The 23,288-nt window shown below is 37.1% G+C and overlaps 1 protein-coding gene across 3 annotated transcripts in view; it reads left to right on the top strand.

The window, feature by feature from the left end:
- The window catches only part of PAN3 (poly(A) specific ribonuclease subunit PAN3), a 112,218-nt gene that overhangs the window by 84,059 nt on the left and 4,871 nt on the right, over window positions 1-23,288 (top strand). For 2 of the 3 annotated variants that reach the window (XM_057707423.1, XM_057707421.1), the window contains 9 exons: window positions 3,780-3,941; window positions 4,172-4,288; window positions 4,376-4,477; window positions 7,413-7,578; window positions 8,697-8,787; window positions 13,263-13,402; window positions 15,858-15,987; window positions 16,708-16,772; window positions 22,261-22,399. In XM_057707423.1, coding sequence (XP_057563406.1) covers window positions 3,780-3,941; window positions 4,172-4,288; window positions 4,376-4,477; window positions 7,413-7,578; window positions 8,697-8,787; window positions 13,263-13,402; window positions 15,858-15,987; window positions 16,708-16,772; window positions 22,261-22,399 — 1,112 coding nt within the window. The remainder of the gene's footprint in view (window positions 1-3,779; window positions 3,942-4,171; window positions 4,289-4,375; window positions 4,478-7,412; window positions 7,579-8,696; window positions 8,788-13,262; window positions 13,403-15,857; window positions 15,988-16,707; window positions 16,773-22,260; window positions 22,400-23,288) is intronic. The other variant, XM_057707422.1, reaches the window with a different exon arrangement.

Genomic DNA, 23,288 nt, shown 5'->3' with positions numbered 1-23,288 from the left:
CATCACTGCTGATCAGGGAAAGACAGATAAGAGAGCACTGGAGCGTCAGAGCACGTGCACTGTTAGGGTGCGGGCTCGCCAGTGCACTGTTGTTGGCCATACGAATTGGTGGATGTGTTATTATCACTTCAGAAAATTCCTGAAGTTGAATATCTGTGTACCCAGTGATCTAGTAGTTCTGCTCCTAGATAAAGGTAAACTATATATTTTTAACCAGAAAATGTATAAAGTGTCCATAACATCACTGCTTACAATAGCAGAAATTTCCATCAATCTGAATGTTCATCTTGAAGGACCGTGGATGAATTAACTGACATTGTCAGACAATGGAATATCATATAGCAATTTAAATGAAGAAAGTACACTTCAGAAAGAAGGCATTAATATGGAAGAATCTCAGTAATGTAATACTAAATTAAAAGGTGAGCTGCAAGAGACTACATAGAGCATGATACCTTTTTATGAAGTTGAAATTATATATGTATTTACATTATCAATAAGTGCATGTGTATATGCACATATACATACATGTACATAATAAACTTTTGAGGAATACATATAGGTATAATGAAACTATATAAAAAGGGAAGGAAGAAAAAGGGAAGAAAGAAGAAAGTATAATCAAACTATATAAAAAGGGAAGGAAAAATGGGAAGGAAGAAAGGTTGGTAGAGAAGAGTGTATTTAGATGACTGTTAAAGTCAAGGTCTGAGCCTTCGTTTTGTGCACCGAGTTTGCAGATGCTTATCTGTCTCTGCAGGCCATGCATGGACATGAACCACTGATTTGAGTGTCACAGACTAGACTGTCGTTAATCCAATTCTGCATACCTGTGTTCAAACAAGGTTTAATAAATGGTTTTTTCTGTTGCTGCTCTCACTCTGATCTTTTTCATGTCTCATGTTCACTGTTAACCTTTGTCTCGTGTTGGCTCATTTATTAATCTTGGTCTTGCTGACTTTTTTCTTTCCCTTTTCCGTTCCATTCTTCATACTTCCATTGAATTAGTACTTCTCAACTCACATCATAATTTATTTCCTGTAGGTCAGTGGTTCTCAGCCAGAAACGGTTTTACCCCCATGGGTCATTGGCAGTGTCTGGGACATTTTTGATTGTCACAGCTGGCAGTGGGTGCTGCTGACTGTTAGTGAGTTGAGGCCACGGATGCTGCTAAAGAGCCTACAGCGCACAGGACAGTCCCCGACAGCGAAGATGGTCTGGTCCAGTATGCCACTAGCACCGAGCCTGAGAAAATCCGCCATGGGTCTGCCATGGTGCACCTCAGTCACGCAGTGTCTTAGATTCAGTCTGTCATTCTCTGTGTTCTTTGAGGGGACGTTGAGTTGAATAGAGGAAATAAAATAAAATTTTCTTTTTTTATCATTATTTTTAATATTATTTGGTGGATTAAAAATTGGGCTAAACTAAGGAGTGCATTTGTCTGTAATCTTCCAAGTTGGTTTTCTTTACTTTGATTTTTGATGCTAGTGGTTGAGGCACCCCTGTTCCCTTTATCGGTACTTAGTTTTGTGCATTTGTTAAATTGAACTAGAAGCAAAGAACAGCAGAACAACAATGAGTATTTCTGTCTATTAGGGGAAACATTTGGTTTTTAAGGTTAATATTAGGCCACATATGATTATTTCAGAGTAGACTAGGAAATGTAGTGTTAAAAGATGATTTTCTGGAAAAAGGTTAAAATCAGGATGTACAGTATTTAAGTCATGAGGAAGCCAGCCCCATATTATAAGACACATCATAGATCAGGAATATTGAAACAAATGTACAAAGTGTCTTTTCCACAGGGGAGGAGGGAAGACCGTTGAGCCTTCACTAGACAGAATTGTCTGTAGACAAGGAGTATTTTGCGGTGCAGTATTTCTCAGTTATTCACAGCTTACAGGGGTGTAAAATATCTTCCATATTATCAGAATCAGACACCGCAGGGTTATCCTTTAGACAATGCACAGTTTTCTACTGAAGCACAGTTTTTTTTTCTTTCAGTGTATAGAATTCATGACTTGCTTGAAAGTAGATAGAGGGATAAAGGAGTTAAGAGCATAAGATTTTTAGCTTCTTGTGTCCCTCACTCAGTCTCTTTGTCACATTGATGCTCTGAGTACTGGTGTTTGGCAGAGTAAATTTCAAGTCCTTGTTGTTGGTCTCTTTGCTCTCTCACCATTCTTCCGTTTGTTTTAGCTCATTGGAAGCAGTCTCACCCATCATTTTGTAATAAACATGCCAAATCTTCTGTAAGATCTTTCCTAATATGCTTGGGCCTGGCTTTCCTTTCCAGGGCTGTGTATTTCCATGTGTAGTGGTTCTCAAAGCCTGGCACCTTGACCCAGCAGCAGCATTCCATTATCACCTGGGAACTTGTTAGAATTGCAGATCCTTGGGTCCTGCCTTATACCTACTTACTGACTCAAAAGTCTGGGCCCGGGCTCCAGCAAACTGTTTTAACCAGCCTGTAGGTAATTCTGCAGGGTGCTAAAGTTTAAGAACCAGTGCCATGGTGAATTGTACTTTTTAAAAAGCTGTTTTGCTTGGTACTGTATTGTTTTATGTAAATCTCTATCGTTTTTCTCTAAGCCTCTTGATAAGAACCCGTATTTCATTAATATGTGTTCACTAATACATAGTGGCTACTCAATATATTTTCACTAACTTGAAATTGTGTCCCTTATTAAGTGCTCCTTATGAAAAAACTAGGAAACAATATTTATTCATCGTTTGTTTCCATGTGGAAATTGAACTGGTTATTCAAATAAAAAATAGAAAATGGGCAAAAGTTACAGCTGTATTCACTTGTGTTTATACTTCCCTTATACTGCCTTTTTTCAGTAGAACGTGCCTTGACCTTGGTTAGAAAGTTACACGAAATTGATGTTTGTTTTGCACTATGGCCAAAATGCCATCTAGGGGTTAAGAGCACAAGACGACAGAGTCAGAACCCTGGGTTTGCATCTCGACTCCCTCTCTAGATGTGCGATCTTTACTTTCCTTGTTTATGAAATAGGGAATCCTCCCTCGTAGAACTGTTTCGAGAATTAAGAGATAGTGAGTGTAAATATTTGGTAAAGGCAGAGGGGTCATTTTGAACCTGTCTTTTGGAATTTCTTAATAAAGTTTCACCTGTATTTCTTAATGGGAAATATAAGGGAACATGGCAAGCATAGTGGTAAAGTTGTTTTAGTTTTTTTCTTTTGTGTTTTGCTAGGTAGTCAAATTGTGCTATTTCACTGAATCATTTGAAAGTTTGATACAGATTGCTGTATTTGTACATATAGATCGCTATACACACAGACATATTACATATACACTCCAATTTATTATTTGTTTTCAGTTTCTTCAAAAGAAAGAATTCACATACTTAACACTATTGTCTAAACATATTTTGTACAAAATAAAATGTTTAGAGAAAGAAACTATCTTGATTTTTATTTAACATCAGAATCAGAAATGTTTACTATCTCTAAGGGAAAATGCAAATTGTTTCTAATAGCTGAGAAACAAGAGTGGTAGTGTGCTATTGTAAAAGATAAATATTTTTGAGTGCATGAAATCTAGTTATTCTTTTGTTGTTTTATAATGCCTATTTTTATCGATAGTGAGACGAGTGTGTCCTATAGAATTGCTATGAATGTTGACACTGTTCTGGAATACAGAGTGTGTTTGATATCGTGGTTTATAGATTTGGTTTCTTCTTCCTTACTTTGAGATCTGAGATATTTGTGAATGTCTGCAAGTTAAAGTCATCTTCTTATGAATTACTCTAGCAGTCCCTACAGAAGTTGACAGCTACCATAGCCTGTTCCCTCTAGAACCACTGCCACCACCCAACCGGATACAGAAATCAAGTAATTTTGGATACATTACATCCTGCTACAAAGCTGTAAATAGCAAAGATGATCTGCCTTATTGCCTTCGGAGGGTACATGGTAAGGAAGATAAATTATCCTCTTTTAGGATCGTATTGGTGAGGCTAAGATTATTCAAAAATTCCTGAATGAGTTTATTTAACATGAATTTAAAGAATAATAAATATATTATTTCATTTAGAAATTAGCATTTCATAAGTCATGTGTAACGTGGCTTTTTCTGCACATTTTTGATGAAATAAGGGGGGAGATGTTGTTTACAGCTCAGCAGAAAATTTTTTCTTTTTCAGGTTTTCGTCTTGTTAACACAAAGTGCATGGTATTGGTTGATATGTGGAAAAAAATTCAGCACTCAAATATCGTAACCTTGCGTGAAGTATTTACCACTAAAGCTTTTGCAGAGCCTTGTGAGTGGCTTGTAATTGTCTTTCTGCTAGTGGGCTTCATTATTTGAAGCCAGGTTGCAGTAATGAATGTTTGTGTTTTGTTTTAAGCTCTTGTGTTTGCATATGATTTCCACGCTGGAGGAGAGACTGTGATGAGCAGACACTTCAACGACCCTAATGCGGATGCCTATTTCACAAAGAGAAAGTGGGGTAAGAGAAAAGTGCAAGCAATCTGTGTTTGACAGATGCCTTTGCTCTGTGGAAGAGTAGTTTTGTATTTTAAAATACATGTAAATTTAGCCCTGGAGTCATTCAGCTTAAAGACCCTATTGGCATTTAAAAAAAGAAATACCTTAAAGAAATGGAGTCAGTATGTAGCAAGTTAGGAAAATACCGTATTAGGTGTATAGACTGAGATGAAGATGGGTTATGAAAGATTCATGTAATTACCTGAAATTTAAGTAGTAGCTGAGAATATGATAAAAGTTTTTTTCCTCTTACAATTTTTTTTGTTTAAAAATATGCTTCCTGAATAAAGATGGTTTGGAAAATTCAGTAAATTGAAAAATAATCCCTGTAACTTCACCACCGAAAGCACAACCATTATGAATCTCTTGGTATATTTCTTTCCAGTCTTGGTTTTTTGTTTTGTTTTGTTTTGTCTCCTTCTGCATAGTTCAGTGTGACTGTATGTCATTTATCAATATATAGTTATTTCCCTAAACAAATGCTTTTGCTTAAAGGTAGTATTCCATGTTACTTAACGAACTAGTCTTCAAAGTAAATTTTCAGGGAACTTTTACTTAAATGGGGAATATTTTCTCTTTTTGCCCCTTTCTAATATTTACTTAAAGAACTGTTTTATAGTTCAAATATTGCAGAGAACCAAAATATTTTAATTACATTCTCAGCAATGCTTATTAAAGGATAAGTCATTTCAGAGTAAAAATAAATCCATTTTGAGATGTCTATTAATTAGCTTATGCTTTGGGGGAAGGAAAATGTGTCATTTTCTTGTTTGGGGGCAGGAAAGAAACATTATCTTCTTGCTGTGGTTTTTAATTTGTTAAAGATTTTCCTGAATATTTCCTGAGAGAAGGAAAGGAGGGAGAAGACCTTTTGAGTCCACATTCCAGTACATTTTGGATCATGATTCCTTTAAAGACTGGCGTTATGAATAAAAATATATTACTTCTGTTTACTTGTAGCTTTGCTTTCTGACAGTTGAAAGAAGAAAGCTGTGGTTACATGGCTGTTTCACATTAAAAATCTGGTCACATAGTGTGGTCATTTTTTTCCTTTTGCCGTGTCATCTGTAGCACATACATAATTTTGTTGAAGGGGATGTGGTATAATTTTTCCTATGGATGAATATGGTTGTAGTTGTTGAAGTTTATTTTAGTAATAGCACCTGTGAAATGGCTGTTGGCTTTAATTTACAGCTGGGTTTCTCAGCCTCAGTGCTGCTGACATTTGGGGGGGGTCGTTATTTTTGTGGGGCCCTTCTATGCATTGCTGGGGGTTCAGCAGCATCCCCGCCGCCTGCCCACTAGATACCAGGAGCAACCCCTCCTCCAGTCGTGACACCAAAAATGTCTCTAGATACTGCCAGATGTCCGTGGGGGGGAAGCTGACCCCTGTTGAGACTTAGAGCACTCCTTTCCTCCTTTCCAGTGTTACTGGTTTTTTTTTTAATCTTAATTCTCTTTTTTTTTTTTTTGGTGTTGACTGATTATTTGGTGTATTATGTTTACATTTTCATGGGATCGGTTCTTTTTCTAGTATTTAAAAGTATTGTTTGAATGATAGTAGTTTCCCTAAATGTACCATATATACTTTAACTTATAGCAGTTTATAATATAAGGCAATCCTCTGTTTTCCCGATATGAATAATAAAAGAAGAAAAAAAGAGCCAATGTTTTTATGAACTTGTAGAGACATAAATGGAAGTATAATGCTTTCTTATACTATTTAATTTGTTAATTTAAAACAAACTAAAGAATCGCGTATTTTAAGAAATGTACGGAAAAGAAAGTGGGAATAATAATAACATACCATACGGGGCTGTAATAAGAGGTTTAAAATGACATGTGAGTAAAGTAACTAGACAGAATCTGGCACGCAGTGTGCGCTGTGTTTGCTGTAACTGTCTCTTTTTCTTATTTCCACACGTATGCAGTAGTGTCGTTTAAACTCTTCGTGGTTGTCTTTGATGTTGTCTTGACATTTATCACTAGAGCTGATTTTTGAGTCATCTGTCACTGTTTTCCAGATTGTTTTATCTTTAGTTTTATCTAGGTTGAGGGATAGCAGTTTTTGAATTTTGTGTTTGCTCTTCCCTGGAAATTTTATCTCAAGCCATAAGTACGTATTCGCTATTTTTAATCTCTACAATAAACCATTTAATTGTGTTGCTTTTATAACTGATTCAGAACAGTTTGCTTACAACCATATGAACACTGGGATTTATGAAGCCATATTCCCTGAAGTAATTACAATATCTAGATTAAATTTATACAGCTTCTTTTCTACTGATTAACAGTGACCCAGAAAGTAGTATTAAGAAGCACTTACAAGAGTTGATAGAATCAAAAGGATTACTTTTCATGGTAGACCAAATTATTTTTGTGTTTCATCATTACACATAAATGACATTCATTGTTTTACGTTTATGTTTTTATGTGAATTGGGTGTCATCTCATTGACTGATGCGGCTGTAATAGAGGAGGCTGAGCAGTATAAGGAGAATAAGAAAACACTCAACATAAATGATGGTGGAGACTTTTGTTTCCCTCCAGCCACAGGTGTGCAGTTCCCACACACCTGAACAGTAATATAGGCAAGGTTTAGCCACACTTTAAGAAAAATAACCTCTGTAGTTCCTGTTTGTAACCTGAACTCAAATTTATTTGGCTCACAATTAAGTGTAAATTCTTACTTTAAATAATTTTTGTTTACTGTGCAATAATTATAATGGTCACAGAAAAGAGCTCAGTGAGAGCCCTGCTGCTGCTAATACTATAAAGCTGTAATATCATAAGTAAGAAAATTTGAGTTTGTTTCTTAAATTCTTTTCGGTTTGCATGTTTTAGTCTTTCAGTTAATTATTTAAATGAAGATGGCATTTTTTAATTTGCTTTTATAGGTCAACATGATGGGCCATTGCCCAGACAGCATGCTGGATTATTGCCAGAATCTCTTATTTGGGCTTATATTGTCCAACTGAGTTCTGCGTTGCGTACCATTCACACGGCAGGTTTGGCATGTCGAGTTATGGACCCAACAAAGATTCTGATAACTGGCAAAACAAGGTACTAGTATTTTTAGTTTTGCCTTCTTTATCGAGCATCTAACATACGACAGCTTGGTAAACATAGCATGATGAGTTGGTTTAATTCTACTTTTTTATATATTCCATCCATCCAGAAGAACTACTCTGACTTTGAGTTCATTTGTAAGTTTTTTTAAACTGTTGAATTCTTAATAAAATGCCTGGTTATCAACCAAGATCTTGTAAGGGTTTGGGAGGTATGTATGGTTGAGGCTGGGGGGATATCAGGCAGTTATCAGTACGACTTCTCTATGTACTACTGTGGTTCTCAAATTCTGGCATGAGTCCTGATAACCTGGAGGGTTTAGTCAGCACAAGCTCCCGCGCCCCGCTGCCCCGCTGCCGAGTTCTTGTTCAGGAAGTCTGGGGCGGGGCCTGGGAATTTGCATTTCTAATGAGTTCCTGGGTGATGCTGTTGCTGCTGATTGGGTTTCATGCTTTGAGAACCTGTGATAAAGAGCTAAGTAACACAGACCTTGACGTCACTAAAGTTTTATTTGAGTTGCTGAAATTTTGAGAGTTGTCTTGGGCAGTAAAGCATAAAGAGCTCAAGGTCTAGTACCGGGTTACCTGGGTTCGTATCTTGGCTCTGTTAGTTACTTCACTAACATCTGCGTGTTCAGCAATCTGTGAGACAGGTACTGTTATTATCTGCATTTTCCATATGCATAAGGTACCGCCTCATAAGACTATTGAGAGGAGCGAATGAGTTGTCACCTATAAAATGCTTTGAATGTGCTGAACACATCTTCATCGGCTGTTAAGACGCTCTAACTAGTTCTCTTTTCATGAATAACTAATAGAGATGCAGCTTGGTTTGGTGAAAAGACCATTGGCCTGGTGGTCAAAAGATGTGAATTACAGTCCTGGCTTTATCCATTCCTGACTTTTATAACCGTAGGCCTATCACTTGATGTCTGTGATGTCATCTCTGAAATGGTGATTGATAGATGTTACGTGGGGGTAGGACAGGAGGTAATATTGGATAGGATTCTGAGATCCCTCCTAATATCATAAGAAATGTTCGATTTCCACTAGTATATAATTTTTTTAAAATCTCATTTTAATTATTTTCTTTAAATTTTCTGGTCTTTAAAGGTTGCGAGTAAATTGTGTTGGAGTTTTTGATGTTTTAACATTTGATAACAGTCAGAATAATAATCCATTGGCATTAATGGCTCAATACCAGGTGAGTAAGAATTGACATGGATACTCATTAATAACTTAAGGCTTGATTTTTTAATGATGAATTTTGTTTATTTTAAAGTATTTCAGGATTTTAAATCTAGATTTCAGTTTATTCTGGGGGTGGTCTCTGTGCAGATTTTGAACATGTGTTTTCTTAATCACTGTGATGTGTTTAGTGTAGAGCCCTTATAAGTTGGAATATACAGAATTAATGACAGTGTCAGAGACTCTAGCTGTTCAAGTGAAAATGCATTTTTATGACTAGGAAATTTGTCCTCAGCATAGATTAAAACATTAGTTAGTCAGCTGAATGAAGTACATTAAATAACATTTTACTTTTTTTTTCACTTTTTAGTGTGTTAAAGTCACCTATTTTTACGGTTAGAACGGTTGTCCACTTTCAATCCAAAATTCTTATTTTCGAAGGAAAATTGTTTTGCTAGTTTCTAAATGATTATTTTTCTTTCGCTTAATGAAAGCCTGTCACTCACTTCTTGTACATTAGTAGAATTTGGTTATAGTCTGACTTCATCACAATATTGTGGACTTAGGTCCCGTTACATTCTTAGCTCTTTAGTTTTTATTTCTTGGTTAACGCAAGGCATAGGAGAGTAAGAACCTACATCTGCAAGGAGCATTTAAGTGTAGCTGCTCTTGCCTTGATTATTCTGTGCAAGTTATGTAGCTATTTAAAGTAAATATTTCATACCATTCAGTTTGTATTCATATTTTTTGGAGGGTATACAGTTGTCATTTTAAGATAACGTTAGTTTTTTTCATGTAAAATTTTTGGTGTTTCTGAACGTTTATTAACTTACAGAGGTTTGATATAAGGCAGAATCTCTTGTTTACACGGAGAAACAAGGAGAAGAATAGCTTGCCTTCCCACTGCCCTTCTCATTTCATTCTCTTTCACTTTATGAGACAAAATTTCAGAACAGAGAGGAAAGGCCAGAATGAGTAGGGTCTAAGCAGTGTTTAGTCTTCCATTTGCTTCATGTATAAACCTCTTCCTTTGCTGCTGGACCATGGACAGTGCAGTGCCCAGACTTAGAGCCCCTCGTCCCACTCAGCTGTGTGCAGCCCGTTCACAGCTTCCTTCCCCTCTGCGGGTGCCTGCCTGCCCGGCAGCAGCCAAGCTGTTCTGGTTGGTAGTGCCATCTAGTGGGCTCTCCGTGGAAGAATCTGGCTACTCTCCCGGCCCCTGGCCCCCACCCCAGCAGCTTTCTTCTGCATGAGGGAATTTGCTCCCTCTTTCTTATCTAGGTTGGTTGTTTCTTAGCTACTTGTCTGCTTCTCTTCTGTCTTATACTCAGTGCCTAACGGGCTCTGAAGATTTTTCTTTATAATCTTTGTGCTCCTGAAAGTGACTGGCTATTATTGACTGTTAAAATACTAGTGATCTTTATATATCCAGGAAAATAGTATTAAACTTTTGAAGAGAAATTAGACATTATTTAGGACCAGCACTATCAACCTCTGTTGCAGGTATTTGGAAACCCCATGTCCTCAGGAAAAACAAAACACCAGTTTTGTTTTTTACGTGCAGGCTCATTGTATCTCTACATTCTTCTCTATTCTGAATAGTTCCTTTTTCTTTTTAATTACTAGCATAAGACTAGTTTGATTTTGTTTTTCTGTAAGTATCACAGCAGTGTTGTTTTCTATTTTTCATTTGCAAATGTACATTATTGGAGTTATATTATGGGTTGTGTAGTTAGTTACCTTGAAAAACAACTTTTCATAAGAAAAAATGATGCCAGAGTTTCAAAACAGATAACTTTAAAGTAGGCCTTTGGGGCAACTGATTGGTAAGTTAGGAACTGCCTTCATTCATAAACTGTGGCTACTTTCAACCAGTTGTCACTCTCCCTTTATTTATCAGTGGTAAAAGTTGTATCAGGTTTTCTTTTCTTTATTTCTTTCTTTGTTTTTGGAGTGGGCATATATGTGTAGATTTTCCGTATAGCTTATAGTAAGGTAAAGGAGAGAATTAAAGGTAGTCCCAAGCGGGGGATTGTGATTTTACAGAGAATAGGGTACATGAGAAAGGAGTGCATTGTTTCTTGTAGTCTATTTTTCATAGTCTGTTTCAGACACATGAATAGAGACTGACTTTCAGTAAAATGGACATAAGTAGAGCCATAGATAGAATCAGAGAAAAATCAAGAAGTCAAGAATCAGGAAGAAACTGAAAATGAGTTGGGGGGAAAACCTCCAGAATTCAACAAATGGGGGGAAAAGCCAGATGGAGGTAAGAAGCAAAATAACAAATGGAAAATTACTTAGCTGGGAAATAAGGAGAGTTACTGAATTTTTATGATGTTAAACTCTCTTAATTATGCAGGACTTCATTAACCTCTTTTATTTAAAAAGGTCAGTTCTAATTTAGACTGGATTATGTGACATGTATACTTTATTTCTAAAAGTGGGTATTCCCACCTTTAGTCAGCTTCAGAAAGGTGTTGTTTGTATTCAGAATCAGATGGCCTTATTTTTTAAATCCATACAGTCCTTCAGCTGTCTTGCACTTTTGTTTTCCTGTCTTGTGATAGGGCATGACAGAATGTTCCAGGTGGGAGGTTTAGTTATAGCATCCATTCAGGGTGGAGCTAAACCGAAGATTTTACTGTTTTAGGGTTGGGAAGCTGTGTGTTGCTACATGCTGCTGAAATGCGTAACAGATAATAAGCTGAAGTTTGCTTTGCTGATGACATTGGATTGAAACACTTGCAGAAATTTACAGCTAGCTTTTACGTGTGCTGATTTCTCTCGATCAGCATTTTCATGACGTCACTAATATAACTTGGAATGTTTTCCTTGATCTTGAGAATGACTGAGAGGAACCTTCCTGAGTTGAGCCCCAGCAGAGCCGTCCAGAGAGCAGAAACGATGCCACAGGATTCGTGCTCCTTCCCTTGCTGCTGGCCCTCCCGCCAGCCGGCCTCTCAACTCTGCCATTAGAGAAGCTTTACAGCGTTTCTCTGACGCGAATCCTTGGCATCTCGTTTCCTAAGAGATTCAAAGTTGTTTGTCTGTTCAGTGTTTCCGCTGATTGTTGGCTCTTAGGTTCAGAGTGTCAGGTTAACAGATGCTAGATTTGGATACGTTTTTAAATTTGGACGTTTTAATGTTATTTTAATAATGAAGTCTGTTTTCCTTTTATTCTTTACTATTTGGGTAGAATGTTGTTAAGGATAGCTATATAGCCCTGAAGTTTCATTAGTGATTGCCTTGAAATACTCACCTGATTTTGCAAATACACCGTTTATAAACTTCCACGAAGCCTGTGGTTCTCAACACTGGCTGCATATCTGAATCTCCTATGAAGTTTGAAAAATACCAATACATAGATCTTACCCCAGACCTATAACACCAGAACAGGATGAAGGAATAGCCACTGGGTGATCTTTTGTTTGTTTTTTGAGCTCCTGCAGTGAATTTTAATGTAAAGCTAGGTTTGAAAACTCCTATACTAAACCACTATTCCATGAATAAATAAATATGTATCCAATAATTCAGATAAGATCTCAGATTATGAAGATTTATTTAAGTTTTCTGTATAAATTAGTTCAGATGATTTCATTGAACTCTGAACGGCTCCATTGTCTCCTAGGCATGGTCATTAATAGTTCACGTGCCCAGTGGGGCACTTGGGGTGACGATTCTGTTTCCTGGCGTTATAATAGGTGATAGAGAACTTACCTCAGTTCAGCCAGCTGTCTTTTAAAAGTTCTTTTAGAAGGAAAGCCTCAGAATGGGAAATCTTTAAAAAAAACAAACAAAAAAAAGGGTAAGAAATCAGGTGATTCCAGAGCTCAGAGATCTTTTATAGTGTAAAACCTGTCTGTTTGGAAACTATAGCAGATGGAATGTCATGGAGGTTTGCAGCATTGTTGATGTGTAGGGAACAGGGGACATACTCTGAAATCAGGTAAAGCTGATACTGTTTGAAATAAATTACTTTTCTTCAAATAAACTCTCACTGTATTTTGTACATCGTGGAAAATGAGAAAAGTGCCTATCGTGAATTGTAATGATCACTGTAAGGCAACTAACTATATGGTAACCAGCCTCAGATGTCTTGTAACAGTAAGAATATCAGCTCTATTTAAATATAAAAATTTAGAAAGAAAATTTAAAGCAGCAGTTCTGTAGTTGGCATGTGAATTGCTTCGAGTAATGTTTCTTAAAGTATACCCCTAGAACTACCTTCATTAGAATTACCTGGGTGCTTTAAATATGTTGGGCCTGTTCCCAGACCTCCTAAGTGAGAATCTGGCCTGGAGCAGCTCATAAATGGTCTTGTTAATAAGCTCCCAGGTGACTCTGATGAGTGCCAATATCTGAGAACCTTGTGCTGAGTTCTTCAGCTTCTTTGTAAAGATGCTTTTTCCATGCAGGCAGTAGTGTCAGTGTATTAAATTTGTACCTATAAAAGAAAAATTAAAAGTTATATTTATTCTTTCATGTCAGCAAGCAGATCTGATATCATTAGGAAAAGTTGTGTTGGCTTTGGCTTGCAACTCTTTGGCAGGAATTCAGCGAGAGAATTTACAGAAAGCCATGGAACTGGTGACAATCAACTACTCCTCTGACCTGAAGAATCTGATTTTGTAAGTGTTAATGTAATAATCATATGAGAGAAGGCAGATTTTTCATGAGGGCCTTTGAACAGTTTTTCTATTTATTTTAGTATCTACTATTTAAAATCAGGCAAAATATAACTAATTTTTAATTTTTTATTTTTATTGCTAAGTATGTATTTCTTGGAATAAATTCATAAACCAGTGTGTTTCAATTAGTTATTGATGTTTTAAACATTTGGCCAAAGGGTAGCTGCATTGGTATCTACGAGCTGCATATGCCCTTTTAAGTTTAAATGAATTAAAATTAAATAGACTTTAAAATTCAGTTCCTTGGTTGCACAGCCACATTTCAAGAGCTCAGAAGCTGCGTGTAGCTTCTGGCTAATATACTGGACAGTGTGGGCATAGAACATTTGCATCATCTCAGAAAGTCCTATTAGACAGTGCTGCTCTCCAGAGTGATCCGTGTCTTTGTAAAGGCTGTCGTAAATAACCTCACCTGCAGCCTGGTCACATGCTCTGTGGCCCAAACACCTGTTCCAGAAAGCACGTGTGGAAGGGTCCCTATGCTTCTCCTCCAGTGTCTTGTATTCCAGGGAATCCTTGAGTATAGGTCTGAAATGATTTTGGCTTGAGAGAAGCTCACTGTGGACTGCTGTCACAATAGCCTAAGATGTGTGTGACATCGGGGATTCCAGGGGATGGACAACCATAACCCTTATTACAAGTCATTCGAGAGAACAGATGCTAGAAAGTCTCTTTTGAAATTTTTTTCTATGATGTTCTAGAAGCAATTAGAGCTTATTGATCCTTTTCAGTCTCTTTTAGCTTCCAGCTGTTCCTTCTGCTCTTTCTGTGTAGCCTGGATGATCCAGTTTCTTTCTGGACTAGCCCTGTGGTATGGAACTGAGGGACGGAGGATGGGGCTGCCCTCCTGCGCTCTGTTACACTGGCACACGTGTCCTGCTGTGACAGAGCACTGGAAGCCGGTGGTTACCTGGTTCCTTTTAATCATCAAATAAGTTGATTTCTGTTTTAAATAAAAATATTTTATATATTATCGCAGCAGTGATTTCTAGTCGTAGCTTATAACACCTAGGATGTCTTAAATAATCTCAAGTTATAATTTTCCTTTTTTAAAAAAGTGAGAGTAAAGGATATAAATGTAATAAATTGGCCATCAGTTAATTATTGAAACTGGGTAATGGGTACATGAGGATTCATTATACAATTTTCTGTCCTCCTATAAATTTTTGAAATTTTCCTCAATAAAGAAATGAATAAACAAAAAAGTCATACTTTCATACTAGCGAATAACTAAAATTTACAGAGCAGTAAGCTATGTATCATGCACTTTTGAACTAATTGATATGAATTAATTCACCTAATTCTCCCAATAACCCTATAAATTAGGTACTATTATTAGCTCCGTTTTAGAGATGTCAAAACTGAGGCTTGGGGATGTAAAGTAACTCGCCAAAAGTCACATAGCTTATAACTTTAAGTGTGAGTAGTTAGATACAAATATGTCAATGATTACAGATGAGTAGCTAAGACGTAGATTATCCATGTGAGTTTATGACCATTCGTTCATTCAGCAGAGGAATGCCTGCTGTCTGCCAGACTCTGGAGCTGCTTTGAATAAGATGAGCAAATCCCCCATCTGCTGGGGCTTCCACCCGTTATAGTGGGAGGCGTTAATACACATATAGACACATAAGATGCGTGCAGATAGTGCTGAGTCCTGTGGAGAGAACAAGGTGGGATGATAAGCAGAGAGTGAAGGAGTAGGGGGCTGCTTTAATGAGAATGGCTGGGACACAGCTTACCTATCAGAATAAACAATAATAGGTGATTGATAATCACTGTATTCTGACAGGTGGCCTTTTGAAACGTGTAATGTTTTTCTGCCTTAGTTATAGTAATAGAAGAAATTGGTCTTTTCTGATGTGTGTTGGTGCATGAAGATTTCTCAGAAATAAATATACCATGATAGCTGGTAAATGAAGTCACAGAGCAGGAGACAGCTTCCTAAAAAGCTGAGGCTTGTTTGACTTATCAAAATGGAAGACCTAGTTTTATTTTCAGAAACTGTTTTTGAAGAGCAGCCACCTACAACCACCCCCATTTCACCCCTCCAAAAAAGTTTAGAACAATCCTTTTATCTCCCACTATTGTAAAGAAGGGTTTGAGAATGGAAACATGGTAAGTGTAGCTCTACCCAACTTTCCTTTCTCATTTTCATAATAGTAAAAAATTTAGAGAGACATTTTTACAGTTTTTTCCATTGGCTCTTAAAGTTTTCCAGAGAAAAGAAATATAATTATTAAGCTTTAAAAATGAACTCAACTTGCATGAAAAAAATTTTTCGAAATTGCGCACACTAACATGCTGGCGGCAGCAGTGCCTGTGTGCTTGTGGGTTGTGTTGTTTTGTAAATTGTGTGTTTGGCGTTCAAGTGATCCTTCTCTATTTTGGTTAGATATTTGTTGACTGACCAAAACAGGATGCGAAGTGTAAATGACATCATGCCCATGATTGGTGCTCGATTTTATACTCAGTTGGATGCTGCTCAAATGAGAAATGATGTCATAGAGGAAGATCTTGCAAAGGTAACGTGTGTAGTTGAAGGAGTGTGTGCACACCTGCATCTGTGTGTATCAGTAGATACAAAACAGTAATTACTGTGCTGAATATAGTACATAGCTGGCTGAGATTGTCTGCAGATATTTTTGTCCAGACTTTAGTGTTCAGTATTTTGATTTCTTAGGTCCTCAGGGCATTTGTTTTGTTCTTTTTCATTCTTGGCTTTGCTACAGTCATGAGACACAATCTTGATTTTTTTTTTTTAAGGTGAAATACTTTAACAGTTCTTAAAAATGGACACCTGCGGTGGGGGAGGAATAAATCACAAGCTTGTGATTAACGTACTCACACTGCTGTATAAGATAGGTAATCAACAGGGACCTGCTGTATAGCACAGGGAACTTGACTCCATATTCTGTGATAACCTGTATGAGAAAAGAATCGAAAAAGAATGAATATGTGCTTATGTATAGCTGAATCAGTTTGCCGTACACCTGAAGCTAGCACAGCATTGTAAATCAACTGTAATCCAATAAAATAAAAAAAAAAGGACAGCTGCACAATCTCATTGAATATTACTATTGAATGAAATGGACATGTATTCAAAAGTATAAGCAAAAGGTGGGGATATTAGGATTTCTTGTTTAAAGATAATATCGGTAAGGATACCAGTTCTGTAAACTTTTGCTTTCGTATTCAGTTAGCTGGAACATTAATATTCTCTCTCTTTTTAAAATGTTTTATAGGAGGTTCAAAATGGAAGACTGTTTAGGCTTCTAGCAAAATTGGGAACAATCAATGAGAGGCCGGAGTAAGGATTTACAGTATTTTACAACATGTTTTCCATCAAGGGCACTATTTTGCATAACGAGAATGAGTATACCTTATCCTTACTAGTTTTATTTGGAAAAAGAAAAATTCTCATGTAAAGTGACCTTAAGCCTATTGTTAGCCATGAGGTGTCGCCCTTCACCACAGCCTAGGTTGTGGTTGCCCTTGGGATTTCTCTCTCTCTCTCTCTCTCTCTCTCTCTCTCTCTCTCTCACACACACACACACACACACACACACACACACACACACACACACACACGTGAACAGAAAATATGCTGTGTTAGAAATCTCTGTTGTGGTTTGCATGCGAGGGAACGTTTTCTGCCTGACAGTACTGCCTGTGTCCTGTCTCCTTTCTGAAGCCTGTTCAGTTCAGTTTACCGTGGTCAAACTAGATACTTCAGAAATTTCTGATTGTTGCACACCTCTTATCTTCTATTAAAGTGCATTGCTTATAGCTGTCATATCAGTGACATTGAAAAGGCATCACCTTCTTACATTATTTGTTGTTCAGTTCTGCCTTGTTTGTAAGTTAATGTTATGTTCAAGAAGGAAGCAGAGTTGATGTTTGTGCTTCATAACTGTCAAAGACAGGTAGAACAGCAGTGTAGCTATTGTGACCATAGGATAAGCTGCGTTTCAGGATTGTTACCTCTGTTGGTAGAGATAGGTGATAGATAAATACCATTGCTTGGGGGAATTTTTTGACCACAGAATTTAAGTTCACTTAGCTTTCTTCAGAGTTAAAAGATTCAGTTAGCATTTTCCCTAATGATTTTTCTAAATGAAGAGAACATGACTATATGTTGAAGCATTTAAAAAGGAGTTTTAGCTGCTTCTTTCTGGCATTTTTCTCTTTTATTTAAAAATATATGCTTAGAGTGCTGTTTCTTGGTTTTCCTTCAGTGTTTAAATATTTCTTCAATATGTAACTTAGCTAATGACTTTGTCCCGTAGAAGATGAAGCTGTGTCTCTCATACCCCCTTTCCCTTAGCTAAAGAGACACACATTGTACCGCTTAACCCATGAATTTTGACATATATCTTTATTCAGTGTTGACATTATTAAAACAAGGTAAATACTATTTATAGGTGCACCACATAGTAAACCATGACTATATTGCTTTTCTTTTGTTTTTTGATTTTTGTTTTCCTGGTGTTAATAATTGTCTTATATAGGAGATTAAACAAGTGAAAAAATATTTACCACCAGTTCCTTCCAAACTCTCTGCCAGAGTTCTAAAACACCTTTCCATATGGTCAAAAATAGGTAAGCTATCAGTTCCTTTTTTTCCCCCCCCCTTAGAGAAATCGCACCTGGAGCCTCCGCCCTTCTGTTCCTCTCTGGGCTCCTGGCTGTAAGCCTGCTCGCACTTTGACTTCCGAACCCGAGCTTCCTTTTACGTTGCATAAGCTGTTTCTTGCTTTTTTCCTTGGTTTATTCTTTTGATTTAATGAAGCACATCCTTCTGTAGCTTCCTGAGAAAGATGAGTTTTTTGAGTTTTTGAAAGTCTGAAAGTATCTTTATTCAACCTCATACTTTATTGATGGTATGATTGGGCATATAATTTCAGATTGTCTTCAGAAAATTCTTTTTATTAATTAAATCTTTTGAATAGATTTTATATGAACCAATTTCTTATAAAATAGAAAAGGGTTTGCAGTAAAAAATACAAAATCTCTCTTTCATACCTGACACCCCCAGTCTCCTCGGTTCCTCCCAGCAGTCTTTTATCTTACCCGTCTCGCGTACATATTTCCCGAGTCACAACTGTGTATTCTTATCACCACCTCCCCCCAGCTTTTCAGTATCTGCAGATTGTAAACCATGTATAATGATCTGTTTATTGTTTTTTTTTTTTTTTTCTCATAACTGTGTTTTGGAAGTCTTCCTCTTTAGGTGTGTTTAGTGTATGCTCAACACAGTAGTTCACAAGTAGGACCTGCCTTAATCCTCATAACAGCCCTGTGATGCCAGGTACTTTTAGTGTTCCCTTTAACGGAGAAATTGAGGCATAGAGAGCTTAGAAACCTTGTCCAAGGTCACATACGAGTCAGGATTCGATCCAGACAGCGTGGTGATTCCAGAGTCCGTGCTGCTAACCGCTGCGCTGTGTTTCCTCGTGGTTCAGGCTGTGGGCCGTCCGTCCTGTAGACACACTGGAATTGATTTCTCCACTTCCTTACTGATGGGCATTTGAGTTGTTTTCAGTCTTCTGCTAATATAAGCAGTTCTACAGGGACTACTTATGTACACTTAATTTTGTTTGTGCACAGATATAGGTCCGAATGTGATTGTTAGGTCAGTACCCATTGTAATTTGTGACAGTAATTTGATAGCTCTTAGAAGGATTTACCAGTGTACAGTGTGTGAGAGTCTTTCACCAACAATACTTTTTTCAAAATTTGGCTTTTTGACAAGCTGATAAATGAGAAATTGAATATCAGTGCAGGTTTCTTTGGTATTTGTTCATAATGAGCATGTTGCCTACTTTTTGATTCATTTAAATTTCCTTTTCTGTCTGTCCAGATCCCTTGCCCATTTTTATTTTCAGTTGGATTGTCTTTTTGATGTACAGGAGCCAGAGAGCTTTACCCTTTGGGATCATTTTCTTTTAAGTTTGTCATTTTTCTTTTGACTCTGCTTAATTTTTTCCCATGAACACATTTTTATGGTAGTCTAATTGATCAAACTTCTTTTGTGCTTTTAGATTTTGAGTCATAGTAAGAAAGTTAGAAGGGCATTTCTACTCCAAGATTGTGAAGAGATGATCTTGCAGTTCCTTCTAGAATACTTAAGGTTTCAATTTTTTTCATATTAAAATGTTTTATATATTTGGAATTTATATAAGGTATGAATCCAACTCCCCCCCCACCCCCCATGACTACCCAGTGGTCCAAAGGCTATTTATTGAATAGTCTAGCTTTTCCCACTGGTTTATTAAGGCAGCGCCTCTTTCACACTATCATAATGATTGACATTTTAAAATCTAGCAGTGTTAGCTCTTATCTCCATTTTATTGTTTTTTGTTGTTTTCCTAAAACTTAAATTTTCTGTATAAATTCCAGAATCAGCTTGTTTCGTTAAAAGTAAATTTTAAAAACCCTTATGATATTTTTATTAAGTTTATTAGTAAACTTAAAGAGCATTTGTGTTTTTAGATGTGGAGTTATCTTTACCAAGATAATGGCATGTTGTTGTATTTGCTGCTGTCTGCTTTAGTATTCTTCCGTGTTTACATTGCTCTCTACAGAGTTATAGCACACTAAGTTTGTTCTTCGTTGTTTTTTCTTGTTGCTGTTGCAAATGGGAATTACCCCCATTCCGTCTTCTTAGACTCTTTGTTGTTGTACATGAAAATGATTTCTGTAAATTTTGTATCTTGGTACTTCAGTGCTTGGATAGTTTTTCAGTAGAGCCTTTTGGGTCTCCCAGGCATATGGTTGTGTCTTCACATAACGATAGTTATGTTTCCTCAGTTCTGATTTCTGTACTTTTGATTTCTCTTGAGGACTGTGTTAGTAGTGCCTCTTGTACATAGTTAAGTAATAGTCACGATAGTTTCTTTCAGAGTTTGAAGTGTTGCTCCATTGTCTTAACTTCCAGACAGACTCAAAGCCGTTTTCTTTCCAAATCCTCCATCCCCCCAGGCTTTTAGGGTTTTTTTTTTTTTAATCACTGATGTGTAGAAATTCACAGTGATGTGCTGTGGTGTGGGTTTTTGATTCATTCTGATGAATCAGCAGGTGGGCCTTTTAATCTTAGGAGTTTATGTCTTAGTTCTCGGAAATTCTTACTGTTTCTTTGAAAACTTTTCTTCTCTCATTCTGGAATTCCCATTGCTTAGATGTTAGACCTTCGCAATTGATTTTCTAATATTCTATTTTCTATATTGTACCTTTTTGTCTTACTTTCTAGGCAATAATCTCAACTTACTTTGTTTAAAATTAAAGGTTTTTTTCCTAATCCTTTGAATTTTTGAATTTCTGCTTATACTTAAAATTTTTAAGAACTTTCTGCTTTCTGAATGTTTCTGTCTTACAGCATTTAATTCCTTTTCTCTGAGATTGTCAATTATAGATTTTTAGTGAGCGGGTTTTTTTCTTTTAACTTTTATTCTGTTTCCTGCAGTATCTCATAGGAAACAATAGTTTGTTTTGTTTTATTCTCCAAAGGATTTCTGATCCTTGGCTGTTCATTCATATTAAAAATGCAGTCCTTAGAAGCTGGTGGGAAGTGCCTTGTGGGGGCAGGGATTGCGCGATAAAGCAGCACGATGATGTTACATGTGATTTTTGTTTGTTGTTGGTAGACTTCCAGATGTCAGTTATTTCCCTTGGGCAGGTCAGTTTCTCCAGAAAAGAATCTTCCACCTTCTGTTTGTAGTGTGAACCCAGATGCGTGATTGTGGTGGGCTTCCCGCCTTGTTCTCAGAATGCAGACCTAAGTTTTAAATGTGATCTGAGTCTGCATGGTCTGACCTGTCCCTTTCTATCCTTGCTTCAGATCTGCCTTTTTTTCCCTTTTAATTTCCTCCTAGCCTCTTGTGCTGTCTTTTGCCCGTCTTTTCTCTTACCCTTCCTTGTCCTTACTCTGCACTCCTCCGGTTCTGCTTTCTCTTCTCTTTTCTCTCCCAACCCCGTCTAGCCACACTGACCTTTCTTACGTTTCTTAAGTGCTCCTTGCTCTGTCCTTTCCAAATACTGATGCCTCTGACTAAGGGGGCATTCTTCCTCTGGGAAGAACATCGCTCCTTCCCTGGAAAGCCTTCCTTGGCTTCCCAGGTGAATTCATGTTTCTGTTTTATACCATATCCCTTTTTCTTAACAGCATTCTCTAAGCATGCAGTTACAGCTTTCTTTGGTTATTTGAATGTCTGTTTTCCCCACTAGCCTGTAAGTGCCGTAGGTCACTGAAAACTAGCAGTGATCATCTGGGCAGTTTTTCAGTTCTTTGCAGCTCACTTTCACATCATCACATAATGGTAGGAAACCAGAATCTCCCCCCATTTTGTTTCCTGAACATTTCCCTATTTTATGCTTCCAGTAAAGCAGACACGTATCTGACCATCTCTCTCTACCCTATAACCTAAGGGTAGAGGAGGAAAAGGATAATCTCTTTCAACCTATTTCTAAAGATATCTAAAGACATTTGCTTTCTTCCCCATTTTGTCTAATGGTAGGAGCCTAAATAAGGAAGTGATTATAAAATAGGAGTGTGTAAGGGGGGTGATTGCCTTGAGAAGTGAAAAGTAGTATTCGTATACTTTCATATTCAGTGTGGTTATTTTTAAAAAAATCTATGGGCAATCTGGACATAAATCTGATTTAAAAAAAAAACTACACACAAACCCATCTTTCTGATTTATTATAGAAAACAATAAAATTAAACTAGTTTTGAGACTGAAATATAAACATGTGGTATACGGCATGAGTTATTGACGTAAAATATCACCTTCCCCCAGGTTTCAGAAGGATCCTACCTGGTCGGAGACTGGAGACCGTTATCTCTTGAAACTCTTTAGGGATCACCTTTTTCATCAGGTGACAGAAGCAGGTGCTCCTTGGATTGACCTCAGTCATATCATTTCCTGTCTTAACAAGGTAATTTGTATCTGGACTTTTTTAAAGATCATGATGCTGTTATCTACAATTTATAGAGCTGCATCTTCTACAAATGTGAAGAGACTTAAGAAATTAAGATGTACTCTGCTGTAGTATACCAGACATTTTATTCACAGTTATTAGCTGTACCTACTTAATGACAATTTCTAGAATGGGAGGATTTTTTTTTTTAACACCTACGTGAATGATTTCAGAATTTTTCATCGTAGATCTTGTCGTTGTGATAAAATGTCACAAAATGACTGCTGCGCCCCCCCCCCGCCCCCACCACTGTGTTATTTACCAAGTGCAGTTTGTTATAATAAATAAAGCAATGAGTGGGAAAGACAAATAATTTTGAGTTTAAATACTTTTTTGAAGTCGAATTCCTTTCTTCTCAGTCATGGTGAGTCATGTTGAGTGCCCTGCACATCCTCAGTTCATTTGCTGTCAGCTGTGGGTGTTAATCAAGTGTTATAATAGTGCAAATGCAGTGCTGGGCGTATCACTAGACCCAGCTGTGACACGTAGGGAATTAGAGGTGATTAGATGAAGTAAGTAGGTAGAGATATTAGACATTTATTTGAGAGATCAGCTTTGTGTTTTTGAAAGGGCTAGGAGACATGCGATTTACGGAGGAAGGAAGGAATACATTTTCCTAATGAATTACTTGGAATTACAGAGAAAGTGGGTCTCCAGAAGCATATCCTAGCCTTTGTGTATAGTTTATGTCTGAATCAAGGGTTGGCAAACTGGCCTGTTGGCCAAATCGTTTTGCCTGTTTTTGTACAGCCTACAGACTAAGAGTAATTTTTACTTTTTTAAAAGATTGTTAAAAACAGCTAAGAAGAATATGAGACGGAGGCTTGTATATGGCCCTGAAATTTAA

Source organism: Hippopotamus amphibius, chromosome 14 (assembly GCF_030028045.1).
Source record: "Hippopotamus amphibius kiboko isolate mHipAmp2 chromosome 14, mHipAmp2.hap2, whole genome shotgun sequence".
NCBI classification, from domain to species: domain Eukaryota; kingdom Metazoa; phylum Chordata; class Mammalia; order Artiodactyla; family Hippopotamidae; genus Hippopotamus; species Hippopotamus amphibius.
This window is presented reverse-complemented; position numbering and strand designations above follow the sequence as displayed.